The sequence below is a fragment of the Mytilus edulis genome, chromosome 1, assembly GCF_963676685.1.
Source record: "Mytilus edulis chromosome 1, xbMytEdul2.2, whole genome shotgun sequence".
Taxonomy (NCBI): domain Eukaryota; kingdom Metazoa; phylum Mollusca; class Bivalvia; order Mytilida; family Mytilidae; genus Mytilus; species Mytilus edulis.
Genome location: NC_092344.1, coordinates 100,432,798 through 100,453,784, shown reverse-complemented (window position 1 = coordinate 100,453,784; position 20,987 = coordinate 100,432,798). Strand labels below are relative to the sequence as shown.

Genomic DNA, 20,987 nt, shown 5'->3' with positions numbered 1-20,987 from the left:
CTGCTTGGGTTCGATTAGACAGGAAGCTAGCAATCCACTTATACACATTTCCTCGGATACCATAGTGTTCCAGCTTATGCATCAGGAGACTGTGACCAACCTTATCAAAAGCTTTTGAAAAGTCCATAATGAGTACATCTGTTTGCTTACCTGCGCTCATGTTGTTGGTGATATCATCCACAAATTCAATCAGCTGGGTTTCGCATGATCTTTTGCTACGAAATCCGTGTTGTAATGGATATAGAATGTTGTGGAGATCTGCATGTTTCATAATATGACTAGTTATTATGTGTTCCATGAGTTTACAGCAGATGCATGTCAGAGATATTGGTCGATAATTCTCTGCCTTGTATCTCTCTCCTTTCTTGAAGACTGGACTTACGTTGGCGTTCTTCCAGTCAGATGGTACTTCCCCAGTATTAAGTGATGTTGTAAAGATGATAGTTAGAATTGGGGCTATCTCAGTTGCAAGTTCTTTTAGTATTCTTGGTTTTAGATTGTCTGGTCCTGAAGCTTTATTTGGATTTATTTTTGTAAGTAGTTTCAGTACTCCATTTTCTGTAATAATTAGATCCTCAGCAGAAGGGTATTGACCTGGCATGTTACAGCGAGATTTGAATTTTTCTGGACTATATGTTTCCTTGGAGGAGAATGCAGACTGAAACTGCTTATTCAGAATTGTAGCTTGGTCCACAGGATGCGAGTGTAGTACTCCGTCACTACGTAGTGGTGCCACGCCGCTGCTATCAGTCTTCATATGTTTAATATAAGTCCAGAAGCGTTTCATATTGCTGTGTTGTTGGGTTTCTTCTTGAGGTGTTACTATGTTTTCTATATATTTCCAATATGCACGACGTAGTTCTTTCTGTACTTTTTGCCTGGCTTCTTTGAATTTGGATGTTATCTTAGGATCCGCTGACTTTTTCTTTCTTTTGTATAGTCTGTCACGGCGGCGTATTAGTTTACGTACATTTGGTGTTAGCCAAGGGAGGCTATCTTTCTGTTTTGCTATCTTGTGCGGGATATGGTTTATTACACTTTGGTTGACCTGGTCTTGAAAATAAATAATCAAGATTTTTTATTTTAAACAACATTTATCGAGTCTTAAAATAAAAAATTCCGCTGAATGTCCGTTTGTGATCGTTTGTATTCCTCTCGCAATGTTCCTGGAGAGGAAATCACTTTCCGGAAAACTTTTCCGACGTTGGTTCTTTAATTTGCAAATTTGGCGCCATCTGTGAAAAACAATCAAGATTGAAGATTGACTTTGGCAAGCAAGTAAAAACCAAGGAAACAACCTGCAAAATGTCCGAGCAAGAATCAGAAAGCAGTTATACTAGGTCATAAATGATATATATAATTATATTCTTGTGAAATATGATAGATATCTCCATTCAGATTAAGAAAATAATGAATGTTTGTTCACGTCTTCCGGTGTCCCACGGATTTCTCAACAGTTCAAATTCACTTTAAAGTTACATGCAGTTTCTCATTAATCTGGTTCATGTTAATTCGTCCTCTAATTTTTATATTTGATTTTTTTGTAACCATAGACTAGCTGTTAGTGATCTGGTAGTGGTGATATTGTGTCAGCAATGAGAGTAGGACAGGACCTTTTTCTGGACGTCGGGATCGGGTGTTTTCAAGCTCGGGATTTCAGGATGTCGGTATTTAAGTTTCTTTAAATTCGGGACCTCAGTATTTCATTTTTTCAAGCCCGGGATTTCAGGATTAGCACCCCAACGACCCCCTCTCATCAATGTGCTGATTTATCATCGTTTGATGCAGATGTAGTTCTGTTGTATAACTAGTACTAGATATACAAATGCAGTATTATTGGTTGAGTAAAAGAAGATCTTCTTTGAACATGTTGGATTAGTTGGTTAGAGCGCTGCCTTTAGTTATGCCAGAAGTTCCATCACTAGTCTGTGATTACTCTGACGTCCAATGGCTGTTTGGCCAGACAATAGTAATAATGATAAAATTCTTTATTTAACGAGACAAGCTAGGCCCCAGCTTGTCTGGCAAAGTAGCCGTTGGACGTCAGAGTAATTTTGGACTATCCCATCACATAACATTACAGGGCTGCCTTGCTGCACATTTAGCGTGAGACTCCCGCAATTTCATTGTAAATTCGCACATTATGCACACACCTTGTTTTTAAAAGTCAAATAAAGATTAGGAGTCGGGACCATTTGAATTTAAAATAAAAGGTTGTACTGAAGAAAGTTAACAGTTTTTATAATGCCTCAATGTTAAGAATTGGAGGTTTGTAACTTATAATTCCAAAATCAAAAGACCCCTCCTAGAAATGACGGGTCCCTGACCTTTGTTTGTCAAAGACTAGCAGAATAATCTAATGATGTTTGCCCCAAATGGCAGAACCAGAAGTTTATTAGAAATGACTACATTAAAAAATGATGTCAGAGTAACATGTACTGACTGTGAAGACTATTTTCATTTGAATCAGAAAATCGTGCAACTGCGGTTTTTATAATGAAATTAATAATACTTCTTTTCTTTTAATACTGATCATCATGATCATGTTTATAACAAAATACTGATCAATATATATGCAGTTCTTAAATCGGCCAGGAATATGCCCGCATGTACAGACCAATGGAAACATTTTAGGAAATGTTTAGATATTTGAATTTTATATTTTAAGAATTGGGTTAGGATGAATATTTATAGCATTTTTATTCAATTTCTTTTTTATTCAATTTCTGGTTTTAACTGATTTGTAGACATTAAGTTTAGTATTTAAGTATTTATGATAAGATAAAAAAAAGAACTGGAATATAGGCTGGGCATATTTTTTTAAAAGAAATAACCTTTTTATATCAATCATAATAGTCCCAGATGTTTAAATTTTGCTTTATTTATGTCATTTTATTAAAGGAATGAGATTCCAGACAACAGGTATAGTAACAATATAGTGTGCTTGTTTTGTGATATGCATATATATATATATATTGTACATGTATAATAGAAATATAACATATACTTTTAGCATAGAATATATTATTATTAATACAATTGTATATATAAGTACATTGACATGTACATGTAGATCCCTATCTTTGTTTCTTGAAAGAAAGAATGTGTTAGTTATCTTAACCCATCCTACCTTTATACTTCTATATACATTGTACCAAATGTACACTTTTTAGAGTTGAGCATGTACATATGTAGTCAAATAGTTACTGTCTACAAAATTGTTTTCTTCTTTTTTATATAACATGTATAACCTAGCATTATTAAAGGTTGTTGGGCCATATTGTTTACCCTTGACAAACCATTATACACAATTTTTTCTAATTACTGGCCTTGGACTTTGATAAATTGTTGAAAATCACAGTTACATGTATAAGGATTGTTCTTCTATACAAAATGTACATTTGTGCCCCTTCAGATATTGGGCTGATATTTTGGTATGTGAGTTTACCATGATTAGTTACAGATCAAGTTCAAGTTTCTTTGCTGAAGTAACTGGTTTTGGACCATGCATGGACCTTGAAAATCAGTTATACAGACTTTTTTATTATACACCTTCAGATTTTGTGCTGATTTTTTATATTTTCAAGTGTCTACCATGATGAGTTGTTACAAATCAAGTTTATGTTATATCCGCTATGCTGATTTCAACACATCTTATAAAATCTGTAGTACATCTACTTCCTGTTTGCCGATAGTAAGAAATTTAACTTCTTATTGATCAAGAAAAATTGTTCATCAAACTAGTATTGGTCTTGAGAGCTGGATACTACATGCATGTTTGTGTCTACACTTTATTGTTATGTCATGATAAAAGGCCACCATGTCTGATGACGTAACATAAAAAGTACTTTTTCCAGATCATTTGAAAAAAGAAGTAAAAGATACCAGAAGAACATTCAGACTCATAAGTAAAAAAATTAACTGACAACGCCATGGCTAAAAAATAAAAAGACCCAACCGACAAACAATCATTCACAAAACACAACATAGAAAACTATCAAGGACTGAGCTTCATAAACTACACCAAAGGGTGATCTCAGGTGCTCCAGGAGGTAAAGCAGATCTTGCTCTACATGTGGCACCTGTCATGTTGCTCATATTTTTAAAAACCTGGTAAGTTTAATTCAGTAATTTGCATTAAGGCAACATTAGAAACACATCCACTATATTCTATGAAACAGATACTCATTCTGGTCAACCAATTCCTGATGATTTCTGATAAACTTACAAAGGGAAGAATGATTTAAAGGTTGACTAAGTTTGTCTGCATATCGTCTAAAATCAGTTTAGAATCAGATTCTACCATCAAATCTTTTATGATATTCTTCACACTCGACAGTTAAATTTTAATAATTTAATACTCAGCGAGCCTTGCCTTTTTGAATTTGAAAATTTAACTGGCATTCAAGTGGAGTAATATTGTATCACACTCAATGCATTGGTAGAATCTATATGTACATGTATCCTCTAGTAGTTAGGTTAAGGTTAGGTAGGTTACTGTTTCCTACATAAAATAATCAGTATGCCTTCCGAATATACAGAAAGAATTGTCAAATATTTCAAAAACTGCCGGGTACCAGTGTATGTTAAGGTTAAGTTTCTATCTGTTCCTTGACTTTTAATTATGCTTTACAAGTCACCTGTATTTGACATGGAATTGTGCATGATATGTTATGTCAAACAGCTTTGGTACATGTATGCATGTGTGTTGATATAGTGTTAACAATTTATGGCTAGGATACATGTATGTACTTAACATTATGGCAACTAGCTTTGATGCATGTAAACATGTATGTGGATTGATCATGTATAATTTTATGAATAGTTTTCTGTATTGCTACTTGTCTAAAATTTACCAACATTCCTTATTTAAAGGTATTTATTTTCTGTAGTTGCTTTTTGTATATACATGTACATGTATGGTAAATTGAATTTACTTTTGTTAACATTTTGATAGTTTTCTGTATAATTTTCACAAACCTTAAATGCATTTTCCTATCAAAGTTAAAGAAAATATTTCATTAATGAATTCATCTGATAAAGAAATCAAAAAATATTTATGATGATACTATAGTATTTGACTCTAGTTAAATGATACCATAAATGATATGTTTTGGTGTACAGCATTTAGGCATCCTGATCATGAGTTACATATTTGATTTTTTTCTATAGAACACTACAAGATATCAACTTGGTAATGGAATATGCCAAGCTAGATAAATCTGAGGTGAAGCCATCAATACAAAGTATATATTTCTCTTCACAAATGGACAATGATGCCTTTAAACTTATGGAAGTGGATAGCTGCATTCTAAATACTATCAAAGTTGGGGATGAGTAAGTAACACCTAGTTCTGGCAGTTGTTATCTTTAATATTTTGTTCTATATATTAAAAAAAGTAAATTCACAAAAAATACTGCACTCTGAAGAAAATTCAAAACAGAAGTCCCTTATCAAATGGCAAAATTAGAAGCTGAAACGAATCTTAGACCTTGCTCCTCTAAACATGACAACCATCATATATACTTTACTGTCTAAGTGATTTATTAGCTGTAAATTAAGTAATTGTTGCATGCAATGATGCATTTATTATTGGAATTTTTGAAGAATGGACAAATATTTGAGATGAATCATTTTGATATCTTGAAAATATGTATTCAGGTACATGTGAATGTATAATGTATGTAACATATATCAGAATGCAAGTTCTTATTGTTGGGAAAGTCACCCAGTCACATTATCCACACTAATAAAAATTTAGCAATCATTTCTGAATTGACAAATACTTTTGCAGCTTGAGTAGATTTTTGACAATTGAAGTACATGTATATTGTACATGAACAAGTTTATTACATGTACATGTACTACAATTGTACATTTATACTCTTAAGAGTATTTTGCCATCTTAGTTGCAAATGATTGTGCATTGATTGGTACCAATAATACAATACACAGAAAAATGCCAATATGACTCCAATTTGTTCAAACATTATCATGATTATATAACATTAAGAATGGACATGGGGAATATGTCAAAGAGACAACCCAAAGAAAGTGCAGACAATAGCCAAAGGCCACCAATGGGTCTTCAACGCAGCGAGAAAATCCTGCACCCGAGGTGATCCTCAAAATTGTGTACTAGTTCAGTGAAAATGGACGTCACACAAAACTTCAAAACATATAAATAAACTAAAATTAAAAAACAAACAAGACTGACAAAGGTGAGGGGCTCCTTACTTGGGACAGGCACACACATTTTGTGATATCTCAACCCTACCCCTATACCTCTTGCTAATGTAGAAGAAAGAAACACATAGCAATACATGCAGTAAAACTTAGTTTAAAAGTTATTGCCTTTTAAAAAGCTTTTTATTAATCCCCAAAGAGTTTATCCACATAATATAATCATCATGATCATGAACTCTAAAACCATGAGGTTTTTTTTGTGTATAAATGTATGATATCTAAATGAGGTCATGAAGTTAAAAGTACCTTTAATTGGCCTGATTATTTTTTCCAGACTAGTGATACGTGGAGACAAAGATGATATGGCAGTATTATGTACCAAGGACAAAACATACGACATCAAGGAAGCTGAGATATCTAATTCTATGTTAATTATACCTCAACTTAAAACAGGTCAAGATTTAGATGGTGATAGTCTGGGTCAGGAACTTAATATCAGACAGGTAAAATAATATTGACAAATAGGGTTGTATGATTTGCAAAAAAAACATCTGATGCAAGCTGATTTAAATAGCATTTCAATTGCACAAGACAAATATGTTTGAAACATAAAAACAAATCTAATTTAATATCATGTACTGTAAATTCAGAAATTATTGCGTGCATTTATTATTGCGATTTTGTCAGTTTAGACTTAAATGCGATTTTAATTTTTATGATTTTGAGAAAAATCCTGTTTAATTCATTCAAAATATTTCAAAATGCGCATTTAAATTATTGTGATTACAACTCTGTCGCATTTTTAGCAATAATAAAAACCTCCGCAATAATTTCTGAATTTACAGTATATGATAATAGTTCTATTATTGAGTTCAAAAGATAGAAGTTGTAAATTTTCTTTGTGCATAAAACAAGATTTGGGGTATGCACCAATGAGACATAAGCAACCCAGTTACACATAAAAAACGTAAGACATATACAAGTAATTTTGTATTGTTCATGGGATATTAATATCACTGAAAGACTTTTGCAGTCTTGTCAGATGTCATTATATTTCTTTTGGAAATAAAGTGAAAGTGTGTTGAGATTTCAGTGATGTACCGGTAACCCATTATATACCAGAGCTATGAACTTATAATGATGAAGTCTAGTATGATACAGAGATAAAATGAATGGAATCATTTAATGTGAAAAAATGATTATCTGTAGGTAACCTCTACTAAATATAACTACTATGAGTTGAGACACTGTAAACCTAAGGTGAAGAAATTAAGACTATTACTGGAAGAGAATATGTACAGTGGAAAAGAATGTGAAGAAGATGAAGAACACCAAGGAAGAAAGGTACAAGACTAGTCATGTTTAGGAAGAAAGGTACAAGACTAGTCATGTTTAGGAAGAAAGGTACAAGACTAGTCATGTTTAGGAAGAAAGGTACAAGACTAGTCTTGAACTGAATTTTAATGTGCGTATTGTTATGCGTTTACTTTTCTACATTGGTTAGAGTTATAGGGGGAGGGTTGAGATCTCACAAACATGTTTAACCCCGCCGCATTTTTGCGCCTGTCCCAAGTCAGGAGCCTCTGGCCTTTGTTAGTCTTGTATTATTTTAATTTTAGTTTCTTGTGTACAATTTGGAAATTAGTATGGTGTTCATTATCACTGGACTAGTATACATTTGTTTAGGGGCCAGCTGAAGGACACCTCCGGGTGCGGGAATTTCTCGCTACATTGAAGACCTGTTGGTGACCCTCTGCTGTTGTTTTTCATTTGGTCGGGTTGTTGTCTCTTTGACACATTCCCCATTTCCATTCTCAATTTTATTAGGAAGAAAGGTACAAGACTAGTCATGTTTAGGAAGAAAGGTACAAGACTAGTCATGTTTAGGAAGAAAGGTACAAGACTAGTCATGTTTAGGAAGAAAGGTACAAGACTAGTCATGTTTAGCAGCATGCCAATTACAGAAGAAAATTAGGGTCAAAGTGGTCACACATTTTGTAAAGAATATATCCAAAAAAAAAATCTTAGGTTGATTGTTGAACATTTAAGAGTTCATTATATGATTTACATTATCGATTATAAATCAACTATTTACGAATTCAAAGATTGAAACAAATTGAATCCTTAGGAATACCAAAAACTATAAATGTTTAAAATTTATTATCTATTGTGTATTACATGTAATATGACTAAACATTAAATTTTTCACTGATATTTTGTGGGGTGCTATTTAGATAGTTTCTACAGTAATCATTTCTTTTGAAGTTTACTTATGATGACCTACTGAACTTGGTTCAAGCCAGTAGAATTGAGCTACAGACAGCACTTAAGAAAGTTCAGGCTTGTAAGCTTGAAGGTAAGATTGTATAAGCTACATAGTTATGGGTATAGTCAAAAGGGACATTTAGTTTTAGTATGTTAGTCATTTTAAAAGTGTAAATAAACTTGTTGTTGGCCTTTTGGTGATCTATAATTGCTTAAATCTGCATCATTTCGATTCTTTTAGGTAGATGTCTCATAGGACTACAGTAAACATACCACTCTCCTTATTTTACATTATACAGTTATAGCCTTTGTAAGAGCACAATACGAGGAGATATCCACATGAACATATAATATATTGACCAAGTTGATTTCAGAGATGTGATATATATATATAGTATATTGCTAATCAGTTGGTTTACAGCATATTATTAACAAATGTGAATTATTTTAACACTACTTTCCAAATTAGTATCTATTTTAAACTGATTAGTTGAATGTTCCTTTATAATTGCTTTCACAGCTTAAGAATTATAGAGTTATCTCTTGTATCAAAATTTATCCATTTAAAAAAAATGATTGCCTCCCCTAGAGTATTTTACTTGTATAGAATGTAGTAAACAAATATGTTTGTCAATATGCCACTACTATATGAATTACCTTTCCGCGTATTTGTTGTCTTGCTCGTGATTGCTTTAACAATGAAACTATAAATGTAGGAAACACTAGGTTGTCTGTCTATGTGATAACCTCTTGTTAAAAAAAAATGAGAAAATAATACCATATTGATAACAAAGTTGTCCAGGCCAGTTAGTTTTACCCTTGTCCATCATTCCGCTGATTTTTGATATGTGAGTTAACCATGATGAGTAACAGATAAAGTTTAAGTTTTGTTTCGCTCTTCTTATTTTTGCCAAAATTACAGGCTTTAGACTTTGCCAAATTGTGGAGAATCACAGTTATACTGACTTCTTTTCTATGCGCCTTCAGATTTTGAGCTGATTTTTGATATGTGAGACTACCATCATGTTTGTGTCCATATGTGTTGTTGTAATTGAAGTTTTTTCAACGTTTTGAGACAGGGCCATTCATGTCATTACCGACACATCTAGTTATCATTTTGATATATTTTCTATTTATAGGGTATTGGAGAATACTTGATTTTCAGTTTTTATCGTTGGTATTAAGTCATGTGATACAGCTGTGTGACGAGAATGATTGGATAAAGTCAGGGATGCCTTACGAAGAGTGTATGAAGACATTAGAGGAACTGTTTCCAAGGTATTACAGATAAAGTTGACTTCATCTTGAATCAAATATATTAAAAAGATGTGGTATGATTGTCAATGAGACAACTCTTCACAAGAGACCAAATAACACAGAAATTAACAACTAAGGGTCACAGTACAGCTTCAACAATGAACAAAGCCAAAACCACATAGTCAGCTGTAAAAGGCCCTGAAATGACAAATGTAAAACAATTCAAACAAGGAAATTGACAACCTAATTAATGTACAAAAAATGAATGAAAAACAAATATGGAATACAACAACAAATGACAACCACTGAATTACAGGTTTTTTACGTGGGAGCTGCACATACATACAGAATGTAATAGGGTTAAACATGTTAGTGGGATCCCATGCATTTATGTATGTGGAATAACCCCAATTGCAACACTATTTCTTTATTAACTCTGCTACATGTATACTCCTGGTAATAAGACTGATTCTGAGACAACAACCCATTAATGTTATTATACCCCCGCTTTAAAAAAGTGTGGCTTTTACTGTTCTAAGAAATGTAAAACTGTCGGTCCGTTCGTCGATCCCATTAATATTTTTTGTTCTGTTTTTCTCAGGAACTACACTACAAGGATTTCTGAAATAATGTTTCAGGGTTTATATTAGTCAGCTATACTGTTGGATTGTTTTCAGATTCATCAATCAACAACTTCCTGTTTACCGAACACTTATATCATTTTTCACATGATAGCCAAGTTAAAAAATTTAGAAACATTTTTCTCTGGAACTACAATACAAGGATTTCTGAAATTTGGATTCAGGGTTTATATAAGTCTGCTACGCCGTTTGATGCCTTTTCAGATTCATCACTCAACAACTTCCTTTTTACTGAATACTTACATACTATTACACTATTAATCAGTAAGCAGAAGCTCACAGTTTTATTGTCAAGCCTGCAACTTTTGTTGCAGAAAGCTCGACATAGGGATAGTGATCCGGCAGCGGCGTTAGCTCACTTCTTAAAATCTTTATATTTTAGAAGGTAGAAGACCTGGATACTTCATACTTTGTATATAGATGCTTCATGTTACGAAGTTTCCGTCAGTCATATGTCCAATGTCCTTGACCTCATTTTCATGGTTCAGTGACCACTTGAAAAAAAAGTTCAAATTTTTTGTAATGTTGAATTCTCTCTTATTATAAGTAATAGGATAACTATATTTGATATGTGCGTACCTTGCAAGGTCCTCATGTCTGCCAGACAGTTTTCACTTGACCTCGACCTCATTTCATGGATCAGTGAACAAGGTTAAGTTTTGGTGGTCAAGTCCATATCTCAGATACTATAAGCAATAGGGCTAGTATATTCAGTGTATGGAAGGACTGTAAGGTGTACATGTCCAACTGGCAGGTGTCATCTGACCTTGACCTCATTTTCATGGTTCAGTGGTTATAGTTAAATATTTGTGTTTTGGTCTGTTTTTCTCATACTATATGCAATAGGTCTCCTATATTTGTTGTATGGAATGATTGTAAGGTGTACATGTCTAGCCGGCAGATGTCATGTGACCCTGACCTCATTTTCATGGTTCAGTGGTCAAAGTTAAGTTTTTGAGTTTTGGGCTTTTTATCTAATACTATATGCCATAGGTCAACTATATTTGGTGTATGGAAATATTTTATGATCTTTATGTCAGTCATGCAGGTTTTATTTGACCGTGACCTCATTTTCACGGTTCATTGCACAGTGTTAAGTTTTTGTGTTTTGGTCTATTTTTCTTAAACTATAAGTAATGGGTCAACTATATATGTTGTATAGAAGCATTGTTAGCTGTACATGTCTGCCTGGCATGTTTCATCTGACCTTGACCTCATTTTCAAGGTTCATTGGTCTTTGTTTAATTATCTTGGTTAATGTTGAGTTTATGTGACAGTTGTAATAAAGCTTAGCTTTATACCTATAGGACTATCAACATAATATCAATGATTTGTATAGAAGGCGAGACATTTCAGCGTGTGCACTCTTGTTTCATTTTATTGTGTGTTTTTCTAATAAGTTTATGATGTTTTAGGAAAACTTTTGAAAGAGTCTGTCAAAATCATTCCCATGGGCTATTTTGAGCTTGTTTTACATGTGGTTTTTTTGTTGAAGACAGTTGTTGACATCTTTTCTGATTGTATTTGTTAGGTTGTTGTTTCACTGATAAATGATGTATACTCCCATATTTCCTCTTATTCATAACCATCATAACAATTAGTGTTAAATTTTGCTTTCATTTTAAGAGAGGTGTTAGACCATGTGTTACAGAGTTATGCAGACAAAGCTAAACCATCTAGCACAGAAGATGATGAAGATCAAATGGAAATTGGTAAATTTTACTCCAAGTTTGTCAGGCTGGAATTAAGTGTGATAAACCTTGAAAGAATGAAATAATAGCAGTCATATTTGAAATAATGGTTAAACTTAATATCCTGATATATAATCAGTCTAGTATGTATAGTTTGTCTCATTATAATATATGATGCTATTTTAATACATTTACAAATAATGGCAAGCCTTGATGATAACAAGGCATTTACAGAAGTGTTATGTCATCAAAACAAAAAGAATTATAACCATTTGTTCTTGTCTTCTCTTTCAGATGTTGATTTTTATTATCTGAATGAAGACAAAGTTTGCCGTTTTTTTGCAGAGCAAATTCTTAAACATTCAAAAGGAAAGGTATAGTAAAACAATCATGTCTTACCTTTTTATAAACATTAAACAATTGTTATTAAGAATATATATATATTAGATACTTGCTGTCTAACATGAAACAAGAGTCAACAACAAAATATATAGATTCTAAAATATGACCCTGTCATTGTAAATAATTGTTTACCCATACCTGTAATATTATTTTTTTTTTTTTTTTTTACTTAAATTAACATCAAATTAAGAGAAAAGACATTTCTTCTTTGTGTAAAATTATAGTTAATTATTTTCACTAGTTTAACTATGAAGATTTTAGTAATACGTGGCAACAAACAGTTCCCTCAGGTATGCAGACAATGGATCAACAACTACAGGTTAGATATTTACGTTACTCATATTTATAAGGATGGAAGAAGAGGTCAGTTATTATAACAATTACTTTTTATATGACCCCAAAAAAAATTTGCGTCATATAATGCTATCATTTAGTTGTTTGCATCGTCGTCCGAGGACGCATTTAGTTTCCGGACAATAACTTTAGTTTAAGTGAATGGATCTCTAAAAAAATTTACCAGAAGGTTCAATACCAATAAAGGAAGGTTGGGACTAATTTTGGGGGTTATGGCCCTAACAGTTTAGGAATTGGGCAAAAAATGGGGCCAAAATAAGCATTTTTGTATTTTTCCAGTCAAACCACTTGTGCTTAAGTGTATAAATCTCTCTGAAATTAAACTACAAATTTCCATACTACAAAGGGATGGTTAAAGGGGGGGGAGTATGGCTCAAATCATTTAGCAATTAGGGGCGAAAAAGATGATGTTTTGATGTTTTCAGATTTGTTTAAAAATTTACTTTGGAACTCCCAAGAAAAACTGAAAATGCCCAGATTTGATATATATTTCAAAGTTGTCAACCCCGCAGCAGTCAGAAATTATGTCCTGATGTGATAGGTATCCCTGTCAATGTATATTTGTTAATCCTATCAGAAGTTCTTCTGAAGTCTTTGTTTATAAACAATGTCATAATATCTGTTCCTGTTGGAGCAATTATTGTCTGCCCTTGTAACAATTTGTTGCATTTTTGTTTGCTACCACACATAATAGATTCTGCATATTTGGTGCCAAGCTTCATATTGGTTACCTTTAAAACATAAGACACATGTTCAGATCCCTCACTTGTCAACTTCCTGTCAACCCAATACATGTATGGTCTTAATATTGATGCACATAGAATGATTGAGAAACTTTCTCATCAACCACTTGTTATTTAATTCAAAATTAAATAATGAAAAGCTTAAACCTTTTAACCCTGTGTATTATCTTCTTTCTAATGTTCCACAATGTTCCCTTTAACTATGTTTTCAGTCTCTGGCCTAAGAAGTAATTGGATTGTATTGTGTAATTTGCCAATATAAAAATAAATTATTTAAGAACAGTATGAAACATTTTTTCATATATGTACTTTCATAATTAGTCTATTATAGGTAGTAAATAAGTAAAATGATATGTTAATCAATTTGTAATAGAGTTTTTAATATCAATTATATATATACACACACATGCTTTCTATAAAGAGGACAACATTATTGAAATTGATATATCAACCACAAAAGGTTTCATATTTTCTTTTTATGGTAACCATTGGGGTTAGACACTGGTCATTTAGCAGCCACAAAATTATTTTTGTTTAATCATTTATGTGAAATATTGATTGCTGTAACCACAATCTTGTATAATGTTTTCCAGGGTATGGCTCTAATAGACAGGAGTAGTCAGCTCCAGACAATTACTTATTATTCTGTTGATGATCTTCCTGAGGATGTTGCAGAAAGGTATATATAATTTCAGAGTCAATATCATAAAGTACACTCAACAGAGTTGACGAATATATTCCATGACTTTATTTCAGATTTTCAGATTTTGCAAGATTTTTATTTCTCACAGGAAATATAGAACCTAAAGATAAAAATTTAGTATTGTTGACCAAAGAGTTAGTTACCTTAAAACTCCAGATCTCATTCTATTTTACAATTCAATCAATACTTAAACCCAACAAATCTATTTGATAGATGCAACAAGAATCAAAACAAAAAACTTCAATAATATGAAAAGAGCTATAGATTATGTTGGTTTCTAAAGCAGTTCTTGAATTTCTCTAGTAATACCATGCTGTACATGGAAAGACCTGTACCATCTAGATTTTAGGTTTGATTTATTTAACTATTCTTTTTACTGTAGATTTGATGAGCTGTTTAGAACAAAAGAAAAGTGGTCATTAGAAGAAATATCACCTTACATCAGGTCAGTATTTATGAAGGAAAGAAGAAAATACAAGAGTAAACTTTCCACATAAACCCCTTGTCATGTGTCCATTGCAATATATACCTGTCCTAGTGTAGTTATTGTTTCAACTGTCATATTAATTGGCAGAATTAATTCTCATTTTATTAGCGCACGTCCATCTTTGATTCAAAGTGTTATTTAATCTTTTTTTTTTTTTTAACACTCTAATTGATTCTTTATTGCACATATTGCTGTTTAACAATTAAACTTGGTGTACAGCATTTCATCAAGTTTCCCTGTTAGATAACAACTGAATACCCAGGGATAATATTCAGTAAAATTAACTAATAAATGATATTGGTTAAATTCACACATTAAACTATTATTATATTTGTTACAAATGGTATTTTCAGATATATTCATATACAAAATATCTACACAATAATTGTTTTACGGAATTTGATCATTCATCCGGAATGACTTTTTGGGTTCTTTTATTATTTAATCAAAAATAAATTGCGGTCAAGTGACCTCACACGACTTTTCTGATCCTCGTGTTTGGACAATATTTTTTGAAGTGTTTCGTGAATTTGGTTTATTAATTTCTATGTGGTTTTAAAAGCTTGGAATAATATTGCGTAAAGGTAAGTTTGAGTGTAAATATATTTTTCACAGTTGCACTTTCAATCTTTATTAAATTTGTTATTGATTTGACCTAGATAAGTATCGTGTCGTGACCTTTAGTTTACCTGTCTAAGTTTGTAAACAATACACACAGATTTAGTGTACACGTGTCGAAGTATCTATATATTGACAAAGACACACACACTCACACCTACACACTAATATATCTGATTTACCCACATTATCATTCATACATTATAGTAATAATTACTGTACACACAAACTTCTGCACTTACAGTCATGCATGTTCATTGCCACATGATACATTTTACAAACAAATTTCTTTCCATACCTTTCACACGTACTCATACCTTAGACATAGCACTTACAGATAATTACTTGCATAGTTCATTTATAATAAAGGAAGAAAAAAAAACACATACAATCACACATAATCTAGATCTATAACATCTGGGTTTTTTTCTAAACATGTAGTTTAAGTTAACTATAAAATGACTTAATTTTTATACTTCAAAATATTCAACACCTTTGTAAATAAACTACTGATCTCTGTATTGGTCATACTATATAATTCTACAGTATTTTCTACCTCATATTCAAAAATTTTTAAGTTGTCTACTACTTTGGTTTTTTTATTTGGAAACATAATGTGATTTATAGACTGAAAAGAACATTAAGCTAAGCAAATGATTTAGCGCATAGTATACATTGTCATGAATTTTGTATCCTATAACCAACGAATGAAGACTTATCACATGTTCGCCTATGAAGACTTTATTAAGTAAAACTTTCATTGATTTCCAGAATGCTTTATGATATGAACATGTAATGAAAAAATGATTATAATTATCTATTTCATTGCAATATGAACACAGATTGTTTTGTGAAATTTTCCACTGAAAAAGCAACACCTCATTTGGCAAAATAAAGTGCATTAATTTCCACCTAAACATTTTTGTTTTATTATCTTTAAGATATTCAAAATTAAATTTAATAGAGTCTTTAAATTCATTTATTAGTCTCCCTTTGCTTAAGACTCTTTCCCATTTCAAAAATCCTACTGGTATTTCTGTTTTTGACACACTTAATACTAGGTTGTATATGTTTTTAGCATTAATAGTTAGAACATCATTACAATCTCTAAGTTTAGTTTTTGTTCGGTTGATATGGACTTTTGTTTTGATTGATTCTTCAGATTTTAATTTGTCGGTCCATTGTTTTGGTATGGATTTTTTTAGTTTTGAGAATTCAGAAATCCAATTCCTTTTATTTCTTAATTTTGAAGTAATCATTTCTTCTGATATATTTCCTCTTTTATCTATTATGTCATTTATATATAGTATGTTACTATCAATCCAGTTATCAAAGAACAGACATTTTCCTTGAAATTTTATGAATTTGTTTCCCCATATAACTTGTTTTCTGATTTCTAAATAATTATTTATTTGATCATGATGATTGTTTTCACAATTATTTACATTTATCCATGTTTTTATCATCTCTTGATAGAAGGTTGGTGTACTGTTCCATATGTTTTTATCAAGCAATTTTGTGTTATTCACATTCATCTTAAAAATAAGAAGGTTTTTTCCAAATTTATTAAGGTATAGTTTTGATAATACAGACCAATTTGCACTTTCTGATTCTAATATTTTTATAATCCATTTTAAATGTATAGATTTTATATAGGATTCTATATCAATCATTTTTAACCCCCCTTCTGCGACGTTTTTTGTTATTATTGACCTTTTTAATTTATCTTTTCCTCCGTTCCAAATGAATTTATATAGGATTTTATTTATATTTTGTAGATTTTCTTTAGTAATGATACTGTTAGTCGCAATGTAGGTTATATTTGGTAGAAGAAGAGCTTTTACTACTAATATTTTTCCAAGTATTGTTAACTTTCTTTTTGCCCATCTTTCTACAAGTTTCGTTAATTTGTCCAACACTTTTTCAATATTTAATGTTTGACACTCTTTTTTGTTATACCCAAAATATATTCCAAGGCTTTTGATTGGTTTGTCGGTCCAATTTATATTTTCATAATTATCTTTTGAACTTTTTAGTCGTCCTAACCATATTCCTTCAGTTTTATTTCTATTTAGCTTAAGCCCTGAAAAACTTCCAAATGTTTCAATTATACTGAGCGCTAAACTTATTTCTTTCCTTGACTGAAGAAAAAGTGTTGTATCATCAGCTAATTGACAAATTTTTAAATTACAAGATTTTCCATCTAATGTAATTTTTATACCTTTAAAATCTTTATTACTTCTAAGTCTTATTGCCATTAATTCTACTGTAATAACAAAAAGTAATGCTGAAATCAGACACCCTTGTCGTATCCCTCGAAATATTTTAAACGGACTTGAGACCCACCCATTATTTAAGATACATCCCTTAATGTCGTTATACATAGTTTCCACCCATCTGATAAAGCTACTTTTAAATCCAAACCGTTTCAGTGTTTCCGTCATGAAAGTCCATTCGAGTGAGTCAAAAGCTTTACTAAAATCAAAGAAAAGGATTGCTCCTTCTATATTGAATTTCTCAGAATAATCTATTATATCTTGAATTTGTCTGATGTTAAAACCAATATATCTATTTTTAACATATCCTGTTTGATCTAGACTAATAATAGATGGTAGGACTTTTTTAAGTCTCTGAGCTAATACATAAGCTAATAGTTTAGTATCAGTGTTTAATAAAGTTATGGGACGATAATTATCTAATGAAAGAGGATCATTTTTTTTTTAAATTAGTGAAATTGCACCTTTCTTTTGGGAGTTTGTAAGTTCTTTTTTTTCATAATTATTATTAAATACTTTGACAACAATATGTTTTAGGCTTGTCCAAAATTGCCTATAAAATTCCACTGTCAGTCCATCAAGACCAGGGGATTTATTAAGCTTCATTTTAAAAATTGCATCAGTGCATTCAATTTCTGTTACTTTCCCTTCACATTGATTACTATCGGAATCTTTAAGCATTTTTGTTAATTTTGTTTCATTAATATATGTTTTAACTTCATTTTCACAAGGATTAGTAGACTCATAGAGTTTTTTGTAATATTTCACTTGTAGATTTAGAATTTTATCTTGATCAGTTGTTGGGATCCCATTTTCATCATATAGTTCAGTTATAATCTTTTTTGTTTGACGACTTTTTTCTAGTCCCAAAAAGTATGCACTATTTTTTTCCCCTTCTTCGAACCACTTTACCCTTGATCTTATTTTTTGTCCTTTAATTTTGTCTTTATATAAACAATCTAGATCATTTTCCAAATTCTCAATTTCTTTTTGTAATTTATGATTTACATCTGTACCATTATTTGCTTTATTATTGAGATCATTTAGTTGTTTTTCTAGGATATTTATTTTGTCTTTTTTAAATTTGGCTTTTCTTTTACAATAGTCTAAACTTGCATCTCTTACCTCTATTTTCAAATTGTCCCATAGTATCCCTAAATCATCACAGTTAGTTGATTCGTTTTCATATCTGTTTATTTATTTGTTTATTTCATTTACATAGTCATCATTATTTAAAACACTGGAGTTTAATTTCCAGTAGCCACGCCCCTTATTTCCTCTTTCAGTATTAATTTTTAATGATACTGCATTATGGTCAGTTATTTTCTGTACTAAAGGTACTAAAGGTCTGATATCGCAGCTTTTGCAATTTTTTTGTACTTCTTTTGAAATTTGTTATTTAATCTTGCTTGAGTGTTTGGCTTTATATATTTAAAAAATATTTATAAAGATGCAAATTTTATGCATTCAAATGTGAATTTTATAAAGGCAAAAGTGTTTTTGTTCATCTGACACTGTATTAATAAAATTGAATAGTTTTTAGGGCATGTGAGCTATTACCATCTCTAAGCCGCCTCTGTTGTAGCAATCGATCCGTAGTTTTCTCTAGCAGTCAAGTTTAAGAATTGAACCTGTGGATTTTATCCTTAAAAAACAGCCACTGTTGTAATAAATAAATCACTGGGCTTAAAAGCAGGCTTTTATCTCAAAAATTTAAAGCAGTTTTATAGATACTATTATGGGTAAAAATATCTATAGGTCATCTATAGAATTCACAGAAAGTTTTGACTCCACATTTGGAAGTTAAGCCTCTTAATGCAAATTTGCATTGTTTAGTTATCATCTTACAAATTTACCAGATATAGGAGATGACTTTCACCCTTTTGGGAATTTTTGGCAGAAATGTTAGTAGAAAGAGAGAATCTTTAAAAAGCAAAAATGTTTCTCAAAATGTCGACATTGCCAAAATCATCAATTGAACCCCTGCAGGAGTTGTTGCCTATCAATGAAGATTTTTTTTGCAGAAACTTAATAGTTGATATAGAAAGTAGTTATACAGCAATAGTTCAGCAAGATAAGATCTACAAACAAAGTTAACACACCCAGAATTATCTATTTAAACCTTAAGGAGTTATTGCACTCAAGAGAAGATTATTACCAATTTGTTATGTTTTTGCAGAAATTATAATAAGATGGAGATAAATAGAACCAAAATATTCAGCAAAAGTTAGATAAAAAAATAAGTCAACATGGTTATAATCCTAAATGGACCCTTATTTACACATGTTGTGTTTCTTTCTGAAATTATGATAGAATGAGAAGAAAAAAATGAAACCTGGTAATATTTTTCAACAAAATAAGATCAGCAAACAAGTATAATAGAAATGCTATATATAAATTAAAAACAGATAGATATCAATCTAGAAAATAAAAGCTGGGTTATAATTAGTAATTCAGGTTTATATGTCCCTGTAGTTCAAAATTGATATTCAAGTTTTCTTCAGTATGTGACTTTATGTAGGAAGGTAACTACTTAATCATTTGAATCACAGCACATATTTTATTAGATTATTTATCTGATAGACAAAATTTAATGATCAATAAATTATGTACCTAAATGTCTAATTATAAACATGGGATTTGCATTGTTTGGTAAATATTTGAGCTATTAAAAGTTAGACAATTAACTTGGTCAGCCACTTTCTTTTCCAAGCATAGCTCATTTTGTATTGAAATGTGGATAGTAGTTTCAAAGAGGACTAGTCAATATTTTTAAAATATCTTTTTTTCTCTTCAGAGATCTGACTACAGACAAATTAGATGTTGGTGGACTGTTGACAAAGTATGCCAGGTCATCTATGCAGAATGGTGTCAAAGTATTTAATTCAAGAAAACCTTCGTTGTAACTACAATAAAAATATATTGTAAATTAGTTCATTGAATGTAGCCAGTTACCAGTAAATTTTGCCATCATTTGTTATTCATTGTCCATCCCTACTAACATGACTAATATAACCAAAAGCTGTATATTTAGATTCGCCATTTCAGAATCTAATGCATCCTGGGTAATATTTTCAAAAGTGTACACAAAAACGTCCTGATTGGTAAAAATGTCATAAACAATGGAAATTTAACCAATGACATGACGTTATTTTCATTTTGGGGTACGAACAATGAAATTACCCATGATGCTTTAGATTCTGAAACAGCCAATTACTTGATGTCCATCAATTGTAAACCCTTGTAAATATAATTTCCTGAATGGCTGATGACAATGAGACCAATGTGTCAGAAATATTCCTGATGTAAGTAAGAAATGTCATTAGTTCTGATTAATTTGAAGACAGAGCTATCATCCACTGT

At 31.3% G+C, this 20,987-nt stretch overlaps 1 protein-coding gene across 3 annotated transcripts; it reads left to right on the top strand.

Moving 5' to 3' along the window:
- The first annotated feature begins 1,227 nt into the window (after window positions 1-1,227).
- Window positions 1,228-20,553, top strand: LOC139498139 (sister chromatid cohesion protein DCC1-like). Of its 3 annotated transcripts, none has more exons than XM_071286471.1 (13): window positions 1,228-1,340; window positions 2,902-2,922; window positions 5,173-5,337; window positions 6,522-6,690; window positions 7,397-7,531; window positions 8,453-8,543; window positions 9,592-9,730; window positions 11,977-12,062; window positions 12,336-12,415; window positions 12,685-12,762; window positions 14,134-14,219; window positions 14,626-14,688; window positions 20,422-20,553. In XM_071286471.1, exons 1-13 carry the CDS (start codon window positions 1,306-1,308, stop codon window positions 20,528-20,530), a joined length of 1,257 nt encoding a protein of 418 aa, XP_071142572.1. In that variant the 5' UTR covers window positions 1,228-1,305; the 3' UTR covers window positions 20,531-20,553. The 3 variants fall into 3 exon arrangements, with proteins under 3 accessions (XP_071142572.1, XP_071142587.1, XP_071142581.1); XM_071286486.1 differs by having other exon boundaries at window positions 1,235-1,340; window positions 14,626-14,723; XM_071286480.1 differs by lacking the exon at window positions 2,902-2,922 and having other exon boundaries at window positions 1,236-1,340.
- Window positions 20,554-20,987: the final 434 nt, after the last annotated feature.

Coding starts and splice junctions, on each gene's coding strand:
- LOC139498139 (XM_071286471.1), top strand. CDS start 1,306: ATGTCCGAGCAAGAATCAGAAAGCAGTTATACTAG. Junction 6,691..7,396: donor AGGAACTTAATATCAGACAG/GTAAAATAATAT, acceptor GATTATCTGTAG/GTAACCTCTACTAAATATAA. Junction 14,689..20,421: donor GAAATATCACCTTACATCAG/GTCAGTATTTAT, acceptor TTTTCTCTTCAG/AGATCTGACTACAGACAAAT.